This window comes from Rhagoletis pomonella, unplaced genomic scaffold, assembly GCF_013731165.1.
Source record: "Rhagoletis pomonella isolate Grant_MI unplaced genomic scaffold, Rhpom_1.0 Rhpom_scaffold_00006, whole genome shotgun sequence".
NCBI classification, from domain to species: domain Eukaryota; kingdom Metazoa; phylum Arthropoda; class Insecta; order Diptera; family Tephritidae; genus Rhagoletis; species Rhagoletis pomonella.
Window position 1 is genome coordinate 47871754 of NW_023458560.1, and position 12278 is coordinate 47884031.

The 12278-nt window shown below is 34.9% G+C and overlaps 2 protein-coding genes across 2 annotated transcripts; one reads left to right on the forward strand and one right to left on the reverse strand.

Moving 5' to 3' along the window:
* The first annotated feature begins 82 nt into the window (after nucleotides 1-82).
* On the forward strand, nucleotides 83-1849 carry LOC118740875 (uncharacterized protein DDB_G0280315-like). The gene is made up of 2 exons (XM_036472610.1): nucleotides 83-259; nucleotides 993-1849. Exons 1-2 carry the CDS (start codon nucleotides 98-100, stop codon nucleotides 1293-1295), a joined length of 465 nt encoding a protein of 154 aa, XP_036328503.1. The 5' UTR covers nucleotides 83-97; the 3' UTR covers nucleotides 1296-1849.
* A 6298-nt stretch (nucleotides 1850-8147) lies between these two features.
* Nucleotides 8148-9036, reverse strand: LOC118740879 (UDP-glucuronosyltransferase 2C1-like). The gene has a single exon (XM_036472614.1). It carries the CDS (start codon nucleotides 8982-8984, stop codon nucleotides 8682-8684), a length of 303 nt encoding a protein of 100 aa, XP_036328507.1. The 5' UTR covers nucleotides 8985-9036; the 3' UTR covers nucleotides 8148-8681.
* Nucleotides 9037-12278: the final 3242 nt, after the last annotated feature.

The following is a 12278-nucleotide window of genomic DNA, read 5'->3' on the forward strand; positions in this document are numbered from 1 at the left end:
TCGATACGATACTAGGGTTCTGGTACTCGATTCCAAAAAATATCGTTATAAAACTGTCGAGTAGAAATTATCGGTATCGAATGCCAAAAGTATCGATATGGTATCGTATCGTATCGAAATTCGTGTCCCTAGACGTGATTATCGAAGTCGCGGAAATGTGAACAACAGCGGCGGCAGTAACAGCAGCAGCAGCAGCGGCAATGTTGGCAGCAACGTCAATCGTGGTGTTAGCAGCAGTAGCAACAATAACCATAATCACAGTAGGTTTGTTCGTCGAAAATCCAGCAAGAATTATCCAACACTCAAAATATCAGAGAGTAAGAAAACATTCTCTCAAATTCTCTCTCATGTTGAGAAACTTGCAAATTTCTGCACGAACGCAAATTTGCAGGAATTTACAAGTTTCGCTGCCAGCTGGCGTCCACGGTTGCATTTCAAACATAAAAAATTTTTATAGAATTTTTAAAATTCTTTCGGATGGCCAAAAACAGGATATATGTACATGTATATTTCTTGTTGTTCTGACTTTCTTTAACATACATTTAAATTTCTTCATCGTACTAGCTGTCGGGTTTCTTAAATCGACTCTGGTTGCAATTGCATTTCGATTGCGAATACCATTTTTTTCAGTCGAATTAAGTTCAAATCATTGGAATTAACTAAATTAATTATATCAACAATTATTTACTTCCTTTTTCATAAAAAAATCGCTCGTGTTTATAAATTTTTAAATTTAACGAACTAATTTATTCAAATTATTGTAGACAAAAATGCAACCATGCGTCACAACCACATGTTTCTCGTGTTTGCAAATTCTTGCTGGCAAAATTTTTTCCAGCAAGAATTTGCAACTTCTCTCCAAGAGAACTGTCACTTTGCTCTCACAATTTTTGAGTGTTGGATAATTTTTTGGTCTGCACGAACGCGATTTGGGCAAAAATGGTGATAATTCGTACAAATTCGTACAAATTTTTTGCTCGACGAACAAACCTAGTGGCGTTGGTGGCAGCGTCGCCCCCATCAGCGGTAGTAGCAGCAGCAGCAGCGGCGGCGGTATTAAGAACAACACGTCCGCAACCAGTTTCGGTGGCGTCATTAGCAGTGTTGATTTGATCTACAAGAACACTAACAACGAATACAACAGCAACTATTATAATAGCAACATTGGCAGCAATGTAAATGGTAATCACAGCGGCAGTAGCAGCAGCGGCATTAGCGGCGTGAACAATAGCACAAAAATCATACGAAGCAGAAGTGATGACAATCTCGATGAATATGACTATGAGGAGATTTGAATGAAGTAACCCTTTGTTTGTATACTATTTCGAAAACACGAAAACTCGATACAAAGTAATTTCCTTTTTGCTCTACTGCCAAATAATCGTTTACTATTTTTTTCATTTTATACTATTTTCTTCTTATAAACTAGTTATTTATGATACATATGTACATACATATCCACAAGTTAACTTTGATAGATACGGTGGCGAGCAAGCAAATAAAGACGCGACACTTTAACAATTTTGGCTATTTTGCTTTTGTTTATTTAACTTTTTTTTTTTAAGTATCATAAACATTGCAAACTTTTTATTTAAAATTTCAAAAAAAAAACAAACTAGGTATGCAGTTTTGTAGTATAATAAATACATATAATAGTAGTTTGAAGTAACTAGGACTTTCCATATATTTCGGGAATTATTTCTTTGGCTGGCGGTTTTGTGCATTTTCCTCCATATAAAAAACATTTCGAACATGCTTTGTGAAAACGCCAGCAAATAAAAACAAAAATCTACGCTAAATCCTAGCTACTGCAAATTCGCACTGGACTACAAAACTGAATAGGAATTTTTTTCTAAAAATCCAGATTAAAAAGTTTGAAATGATGAAACTTTGTCGAATTTTCTTAATTTTTGCACAAAGTTTTAAATTCGTTGTTTTAGCCAAAACTTGTTAAAATGTCGCTTCCTTATTTATGTATATGCTCGCCACTGCATTCATAAACGCAATAAAAAATGTGGGATGCTAAAAATAAATTATTTTCACCTTTGTATCAATGATGGCGTATTTACTTAAAAGTTTTTACTGGCAGATTTAAAGGCTCTCTCAACTAACTTAAACTAGTCAACTTCAGTTGATATTCAAATTGAATGATATTGATACATATCTTCTAACTTAATTGAGCGTAGTGAATATTCATTTAATTTTTGTCTTTTTAAGTTTTGTCTCCATTTTCAATTGTTAAATTCTTCTTAATAGTGTTTTCCCAGTGGTTGAAATTTAACATTACAACAGTCAGCTGTCTTTTACCCTACAAAATAAAATATATTTAGCGAACCTAAAGTAGAGAATGAGGGCAATTGGGTGCGCTGAGTTCAGATGAGGTGAGGTCATTAGCGCACACAAGGGGTGGGTTTTGGGGTTCAAACCCCCCCTAAAGCTAATAACCTCAAATACAATCTGTATCTTAAAGCTCTCAAGGAAATTATAAGAAATATTTATTATAATTTCTGTTGCTTGAAAAAGCGCTTTGCTTTTGCTGTAAATTTTCATGAGGGAATAAATATACGAGCATTTTTTTTCTTGAGAGCTGCAAACTGATTTAAGAAATTTTGGTAGAAGAAAATTTCTTTTCTATTTCTCGTCTGTCGTTTTATATGAATTTTTCGTTTTTCTTGGGAGTTCAGTTAATTTTTTCGGTATTTGAAATATTAAAAAAATTTAGCAATCGTGAAAAATCACCATCTCTATCGAAAACGAGAAATCGAAAGAATGAACATAGAAGTGCAAAAATTCATGGAATCAATAAATTTATTTTTACTCTTTTTTAAAATTTTTATTAGGTACTTTTGAAAGTTGAGCGCATCTTATAGAACTTTTTATTAAGCAAGTAGTTTTTAAGGAAAGAACACAACCGACTTCAATTCTCATATTCAAATTTAAGGGTACCGTTAATTTCTTCATGATCCAATCATCGGATCTCTAAAACAAATTACGGGACGACCTTGAGGTACTATCTTTCTAATAAAAAAAGGATTATTGAAAACGGTTCACTTGGTCCAAAGTTATGTATTCCGGCGAGATGATAACATCCCTTTTTTTGAAGTCGGTTAAAAGCGTTTGACTTCTGTTAATCTGTAAATAAAGTGCAGTTTATGAATTTTAAAACGTTTATTTATTTATTACATACTGTACATAAAACTTGCATAAATGTATTTTAAGGAGGGTATTATCTGAAGCAAATTTTCAGTATTTTCCGGTGATATATCTTCAGAAATATAAAACCCCCCCTAAAATATATTCCTGGGTGCGCCCCTGGGTGAGGTAATCATCAATTTGTCTTTCGTCTTGTCTCCTTATCTTTATCTCCTATTTCATCTTTATCTTTACCTCTATTTTTAGCTTTATCTTTATTTTTATCTTTATCTTTATATTTATCTCTATCTCTGTCTTTATCTTAATAATTATATTTATCTTCGCCTTTATCTCCATCTTCATATTCATCTTCATCTTCATCTACATCTTCATCTTTATCATTAGTTTTATCTTAATCTTTATCTATATCTTTGTCTTTGTCTTTATCTTTATATTTATATTTATCGCTGTTTTTGTCTTTATCTTTATCTTTATATTTTTCATTATCTTTATCCCTGTGTTTATTTTATCTTTATTCTCATTTTTATCTTTATTTTTATTTATATCCTTATCTTCCGAAATTCGTCGAAAACTATCCAGTGCTGCCGAATTTTTCCGTTTTAATGCACTAATCGAGTCGAAATTCCAGGCAATGCCGTGGAATTTTTCTATGCGACTCGACTCTCGAAAAACGACTTGCAATCGACACGATACTCGCAATGAAGCTGATTAAGTATTTAAATTCAAATTCTTGTTTGTCTTCATCTTTACGTATCTTTATTTTAATTTTTATTTTTGTCTTTAACCTTTCTTCATCTACATATTCAACTCTACCTTCATACTTGTATTAATCTGAATCTAAATCTTATGCTTGAAACACATTAGTGGTATTCACCAAATTGAGCAAGTGGCCTGGCACTCTGGCAAAAGAGCAGATGAGCTCAAGCAACGACTGTTGGCAACAGTAGTCTTTAGAGACAGTGAGACCAGTGAGAGGTTAGAAAAAGTTAGAGGCAGTGAAAAAATAAGTCAGCACATTTATGCTGAAGAATTTAACAGCACCAAGTAATCGGTACTCATTAAATAAATTTAGAAACTGTTAGGCTCAAAACTTTTCCGTCGACTTTAAGGGATTTTTTCGGAACTCTTAAAGCGACAGCCCTTCCATGCTCGACTCGTTACTCCTTTTCTTTTATGGAAGTTTCAAGACTTCTAATTCGGCTTCTCTTAGTAATGGCAAATTTTCAAGCCATGATGTCAAAATCGTGCTTGGCGAATTCAATGACAGGGTGGGCAAGGAAGGGATCGTTGGAACCACCGTCAGAAAATTCAGCGTCCACAACGAAATGTCCGACAACGGACTGAGGCTGATCGACTTCACCGGGGCCCGAAACATGGTAGTATCCAGTACTAGGTTCAAGCATAAAAATATCCATTCGGTACTCGCCTCTCACACCTGTTCTCAGGAAGCACGATTTAACAAACTACCGCCGAAGAAGTAGTCGGATTTCAGCGAGCCCGAAAGAACAACTGGTACGATGAGAGGTGTCAAGAAGCCGCAGAGAAAAAAGAAACTGCCATAGACCAGGTATTCATAATACACCAAATCTTGGAAAAGACCCGCGAGAAAAGGACCGACACTCACAATCTATTTGTCTACTTCAAAGCCGCTTTCGACAGCACTAAAAGGAGTTGCCTATACGCCGCTATGTCTGAATTTGGTATCCCCGCGAAACTGATACGGCTGTGTAAAATGACGTTGAGCAATACCACCAGCTCCGCCAGAATTGCGAAAGACCACTCCGAACCGTTTGCTTCCAAATGGGGTTTCAGACTTTTCGTGTGTCCTCCTACCCGAAAAACGGAGTCACTTTGGACGACAACAGGACGGAAAGAAATTAGTTGAGATCCTGCTAAAATCAGCGCTCTGGATTCTAGAAAATGTCAATGGCTTTAATCCGGTTCGAAGGCATAGGCGCAGTCCTTTTTGGACGGTAAGGCTGTCTCTCAAAACGTAAACGCTCGAAGGAAGAAACTTCCAACACGGACAGGCAGATACTTGTAGTAACCCTGATTCCGTGCATCTCGGACTAAATCCAGTAAAACTGTCAAATAATAAAAATACCCTCAGAGCGAGTACGGTATCTATTTATTTGTTTAAAATCTGGTATACAAATTGGAAAGGTAACAAACTGGAAAGGCTTACTATGTTTTAATCTCACAACAATGTTGGGTTCCAGGCCCTAGAATGTTGTTTCCCCTAATATTGGTAGGTATATTTTTTGTCATAGTTCTACTTTTGTGCTCTAGGGAAAGAATGGGCGGGGGGAAGGCGGGGGGGCGACATTGAATTGCCTCAGTATTAAGATGATAAATCACATCCGTATGCTGTTCATATGCAGCGCAAGTAAACATGAAATATCAGTCACGATCGCTGGTGCATGGTAAGCATGCATTAGGGTGTTCCAAAAACAGTAAAGTCGGAATTGTAATGCTCTCACCCCCTAGGATTGTTCTATATCGAAAAAAGTATATCCCAATTTTTTTTATTTTGAAATCAAAAAATATTTAGAGGTCGCTCAAAGCGCTCAAAGTTTTCCATGTATTTTTATATGAAAAAAATATATAAAAATTTTCGTAGAAATGGTATAGAATTCTTGAAAACCAATATTTTTCGATCGGAAAACTCTGGTTCTTTTCAGCAGTCTTTCAATAATAATACCCAATCGTTTATTTAACCATTTTTAATGCTAAAGATTTTTTATTGGTCCCGCCATTGCATTTTTCGGGGTTTTTGTGGGTTTTTGGCGGACCTATAAATTATAGTTGCGATAAAAAAATGATTAAATAAACAATGGGGTATTATTATTGGGAATCTCCTGCAGATAAGCGGAGTTTTCTGATAGAAAAATATTGAAATATTGACAACTTTGGGCGATTGTAGTGACCTCTAAATATTTTTTTATTTCAAAATAAAAATAGGGTATATTTTTTTTTGGTGTAGAACAATCCTAGGGAGGTGAGAGCATACAAATTTCGACTTTAACTTTTTCACATGCATTTTTGGACCACAATAATGCATATGTACATAAAAATGTTTACATACTAAACCTATTAAGCAGACAAACGTACATATCCAGTTATTTATGGATTTTTATTTTTAACGCTCTTATTTCCAAATGTTTGCTAGTCTGCTATTGCATTTGCGCTCTACACTTAGATCATAAGTACGATCATCTGTACATACATACCAGACATCTGCAGCGGGTGCATGATTTTCGTGTATACTCGATCATCTAACAAAACCCGTTTTGCATCGTTCTCTGTATACGAGCAGAAGTATTGTTCGTTATCGACTGAGCTCAAGACGAACATGTTGGCCACAACACCCGATTGTTTTTCATACATACTTGATTGGGTTCGGGTGCTTTGCAGCTCAATATACCCGGGTGTTCGAGTTTCAACCCGAGTGTGCACAAAATTTTCTTGATTGGCTTATGACGTTTTTGTTTCTACAAAAAATGTTGCCTTCTCATCGCGGTGTTCTTAGTTTTTGTGCGTAGAGGGCAAAGGGAACGTTGAATTTTTCGGTAGTTTGTTTAAGTGTACATTTAACCATTTCTTATATTTTTGCTCATACAAAATGCGACATCACGACGCCTACTTCCATTTAGGTATAATTGTGTGTAGATCGGCATTGCCTAAGCCCTATACACTCGGTGCACATTTATTTTTTGTAAAAGTACTTTTGTACTATGTAGATGTACATAGTTTTAGGCTGTGTGTTCTAGTATATACTCACACAGCTTTCCACGCGAAACTATACGAAATAGATGCAAAAACATTTTTGTCTACTTCGCTTCTAATTTTTTCATTGCGTATGCACAAGCACAAAGCAACAACATTTTCGTATGCTTTGTGGGAACATATTGGCGCCAGTTACCTTCAGCGTAAATTTCTTTGTTGTCCTACATTTTATCGCAATGTTCGTTTCATTGTTACACAAATTTTCGGGTTAGCTGCGGGTGTCCGAGTGTGGTGTTCGCTTGTGCTCAATTTATAGCGAGGGTAATCGAACAGACTCGTTCGTAACCAAAGCAGCTGTCGGGTATGCATCTCGATCGAACACATAGTAGCCGAGTGTGGCGTTCGCTTGTGCTTGATTTTTAGTGAGTGTGATCAAAAAGGCTCGATCATACTCAAAGCTGTTCTCTGATACATACATACATCCTTCGCTTTGCTTTGCTTTGCTTTGCCATTGTCATAGTCATTACTTAAGCGGGTTTCACTGTATTGTAAAAAGCAGCTGTGCCAATACTTTTTACCGGCAGTGTATATACGTATGTATATATAAGAATATACTTATAAATACATATGTCTGATATTTATATTTCTTTTTCGCACGTTAATTAATCATTTCGATTTGATCAAGGAATTTTTCGAAGCTGTTAATATGTACTCGTATGTAGGTGCAACCATGGAAAAATTTGCGCAGCCACTAAAAATATGTAAAAATGCTTTTGCGGTAAAATTATTTGATTACGTGAATGATTTTTGCCTCTTTAATTCAATATAAATTGTCAACGGATTTATACAAATTACGCAAAAGAAAAAGCCTTGCAATTGGAAGAAACGTTGCAAGTGATTTCTGGGTAAAAAAAATATCTTGGGGGCGTAGTCTCTCAAGCTGGAAAAATCCGCGAAACCCTCGAAAGTCTAGTAACTGAACAGTCAAAATTCCTAGTTTTCCAGCTTGAGAGTTTATTTCGCTCTTGGAAAGATAAAAGGCAATTGTCAATTCTGGCCACTATCTTGAAAGCTCTTTACTCTCTTTCGAAAGACTAATTGAAAGATCTGCTAACGAGGAAGTCATAGGGCCGTTTTTACCATCTCTGGTTAACTCTAATCTCCAGTTAAACATCGTTACCGACGTTATCGACACAACGTTATATGCATGGAGTCAGTGACGTCGGTAACGATGTTTAACTGAGGATGAGTGTTAACCAGAGACGGTGAAAACGGCCCTTAGCGTTATGCTGTTAGCAATAAAAATTAAATTAAATTAAGGCTGCCTTCTTATTTCTTCGGCGGTCTAATTTAATTTTTTTTATCGCTTCCTAATTTCAGTTTTCAAATATTATGCCTGCGGCAAAATGCTATGAGTCGCCAAAGTTGGACTGATTAGGGTTATTTTTTCTAAGCGCGGCCGAGGGTTGTCAAAATGCTAATGTTACCTCCATTTCAGGACACATAATTTTACACACAAATTGTATGAGTGCATACCTGGTACTCGCGACTACTTCTTTTCTTAAGCATTGCAAAATATCAAAATCTGGAATAAAGTTAGTTGTATATAATTAAGAATATTAAAGTATATTTACTCTTTCACTTTTTGCTTCAAAAAAAAAAATTTACTAAATTTAGATTCGTTTTTGCTGATTGACTCAAATATTCACACTTGCACTTATGGACTGTAGAATAAGTTATAGACATACATATTTACAAATTCGCTATACAAATTATAGATATTCGTGTAGTTTTTGATTTATTTAGTGTTTGGCATTCTTTGGATTGCTTTGTTTGAAAATAGCCAGCAATCGTCGCAAAACCACACGAGCAATGACAATAAAAACCGCGACAATGCCAAGCAAAATACACACACTATCCAGTGAATAATAGACGAACCAATTTAATTTAGTCGCCTTTGTTTGCAATAGCTTGTGTGCCGTTTTGCCCTGCTCCTGCAGCAGATGTTCCACCCACCAAACAGCTTTGTCCAGTAGTTTCATGTCGCGATTACGGAAAATGGGCGACAATGCAGCAGCATAATCAGTATGAACCCTGCAAACCATTTTTACAGAGTATTCTGAATCGTAAAGAATTTTTAAAGAATTCGGAAAGATCCTATCCGATTTTTTGCCGAATTTTCTAAAATGAAATAAATTACGCACACTTCCATTCTTTTACGAAATTTCGGAAGAAAATCGGTAAAGAAATGAAAATAATGCTGCTATGTGAAGAATTTCTTGCAGACTTTTTTCAGAATTTTCTTTATTTTTCGTACAGAAATTTCTTTACGAGTTCGTGTCAACCACTTCATATTATTTTCTTTGAAGATTCGGAAAAAAATCGTTACAGAAATCAGATACTCCTAAAGATTTCGTTAAGATTTCGGGAACTTTGGTTTGCAGGGAAGTGAATAAATTAACAACTTAATAATAAATAATTTCAGTTTATGAGCCCACCTCTTGCGGCGTATCTCCTTTAGCGTTGCCAATAAATTCTTTTCATTTATATCCACGGTGGGCAGGAAGCAACGATAGGTGGCATAAAAATGTCGACAAAAACTGAAAGCAGGGTTGTATTTGTTGATATTTTTAGGTTAAGAATCCCTTTGAATTGAAATCCTAGCTGCTCCTGTTTTAAAGATATCCACATTTTAATAGTTATGATAGGACCGACTTTTGCGAAAGAGAAAAACATCCTTGTGCATTAAATATTCAACAATGTATGTGTGAGTAAATGTGTGTATATATATTATTTGAAAATATAAGTTTATGTAAGTTTTTAGCCGGTTTCAATCGTTTCCAAGGCGCACCACGTAGAGGCAACTTACTTTGCACCTCTTTGTTCTTTTTTTGGTTTTATTTTTTTATATTTTTTACTTGCTTTATTTTTTTATATTTGTTTTTTGTTTCCTTTTATTTTTTTTTGTTGGTTTACCATATAATATAGTCACACATTTTAGTATTTAAATATTTTATTATTTAGTTAAGTTTTTATATATGCTGGAATGAAAATGTCATTACAGTTTTCTTCAGCCGACTCACAAAAGTTGGTTTATCAATCATATTTATTTTGAATCTATCCCAGAATTTAATGAATTCCCTATGAACTGACTTCCCGGCCTGCTCGGACCATAATCCTAAACCTTCGTTATTCAAGAATGAATTAGATTGCTTTAAATGTTTGAGGATAAAATGGATTTTGACAGTTTGAGAAATTCCAGTACTTTTCAAAGCTGTGCGAAGTTCGTTAAGATTTTTATCAAAATTACTAAGATCCGCTTGTTTTGCGGAAAACCATGTATTCACGATTTTGCTCATGGCTTTGAACGAGGCAATCTATTTGGTATTGTTTTTACTGAGAGTTTCTTCCATACAAAATATGTTCAAAATATGTACTTATAAATAATCTAGGTTTCACGAAAAAAAAATAAATAAATACAAGGTAACATTAAAATATCAGTCATTTGTTTCGTTGCTGTGAGCTTGTTTCAAAACTTCTGGCTTTTGCTATATTGTAAAACTATGTGCATGCCATTTTAACGTATTTAGGTACATACTTATATTAATCATCAACTATTGCTTATGCAAAACGTGCTACATTAAAAAAAAAAAATCGCATATGAAAGAGCACCAAACCCAACTCGTAATAATTTAAGTATACAAAATTTAGTATTTAGTATAGAAATATTCAATTGAAATACGCCAATATTAAAATGAAGCGCTATGCACTTAACGGATGCTTTTTCATAATTAAGTTAAAAAAAATTTATTTAAATTCCATGCTGTCTGTAATGGGATTTGAACCCTGACATGTAAATGTGCATTCAAATGTTCAGTTTGATTCAACACCACGTGTGCGTGGTATGAAAGTATTGTTTTTAAGTACGAACATTTCAAAACGATAATCAAATAAAACATATTCATGTTTACTATGCGTTATTTCCCCAAGTAAATTCATAAAATTTTTCTTAATATTGCAACGCCTTTTTTTTCTCAGCGTAGTCATTTTTAAGCAAAATTTGTGCAATCAAATCGAAAACCGGGACACTTAAATGACACCCGGGACATTTTAAGGTTGGACCGGGACACCGGGACAAATAGTCTAAAACCGGGACATGTCCGGGAAAACCGGGACGTCTGGCAGCCCTACACACAAAGCGCATACTTTCATGCGATTTTCTTTATGATCGCATTTGTGTTCTGGATGTACAATAGTCATTATTTCCTGACAGAAGAGTACATAAATACCAAAATAAATCTCATACAAGCTTTGAATTTATTTACTTATTATGCGGAGTACCTGGCCTAAGTTAGAGCATTTTTATTTCTTGCACAAGCGCAGTGCGACTTGCCTGCGCTACTTGCTTATAGCAACAAACCTTTAATAAACAAGTAAGAGCAGCGCTGTCTTCGGCTATGCCGAAGGCTTCATACCTTTCATGAACATCTGCAAATTTTACTTTGACAGATTACTGCTTTTGAATACATCTGCATACATCGATAGAGGAGTTACATACTTATATAAAAAATCGCATCTAAACAATCGGAGGTATGGAAGATATACTCTATATGGCACCAATCTAAGTGATTTTCACTGCTATGTGATCGGTATGTAAACCGGTAACACAATTTATTGGGTTTAGTTTCCTACATAAAGAAGATATATCGCAAAAACTGGTATCTGAACAATCAGTGGTATAGGAGATAAAGCTTATACAGAATAGATTTTGACGATTTTCTCAGTAGACTTTGTATTATTATTTATAAAATATCTTACGAAATTTATCGGTTTTAGCTGTTCAAATAAAGGAGTTTTACAGTAAAATCCCATATCTGAACAATCAGATGTATGGAAGATACATATATGTTATAGTCACCCGATCCTTGTTATTTTCACTGTAAGTATTCCGTTGATAATGAGCAAAAATGGTGCGAAATTTCATGTTCCTAGCTGCATAAATGGAGGAGTTATGATAAAAGACCTCATATCTGAACAATCAGTTGTATGGGGGCTACAGGTTATAGTGACCCGATCTTTGTTATTTTCACTGTAAGTCTTCTGTTGATAATGAGTGAAAACAGCGCGAAATTTCATGGTCCTAGCTACATAAATGGATGAATTATAACGAAAAATCTCATATCTGAACAATCAGTTGTATGGGAGCTATAGGTTATAGTTACCCGATCTTTTTAATTTTCACCGTAAGTTTTCTGTTAATAATTATTGAAAACAGTGCGGAATTTCATGTTCCTAGCTATATAAATGGAGGAGTTATAACGAAAAATTTTATATCTGAACAATCAGTTGTATGGGAGCTATAGGTTATAGTGACCCGATCTTTGTAATTTTCACTGTAA

Coding starts and splice junctions, on each gene's coding strand:
- LOC118740879 (XM_036472614.1), bottom strand. CDS start 8,984: ATGGTTTGCAGGGTTCATACTGATTATGCTGCTGCATTGTCGCCCATT.
- LOC118740875 (XM_036472610.1), top strand. CDS start 98: ATGGTATCGTATCGTATCGAAATTCGTGTCCCTAGACGTGATTATCGA. Junction 260..992: donor GCAACAATAACCATAATCAC/AGTAGGTTTGTT, acceptor ACGAACAAACCT/AGTGGCGTTGGTGGCAGCGT.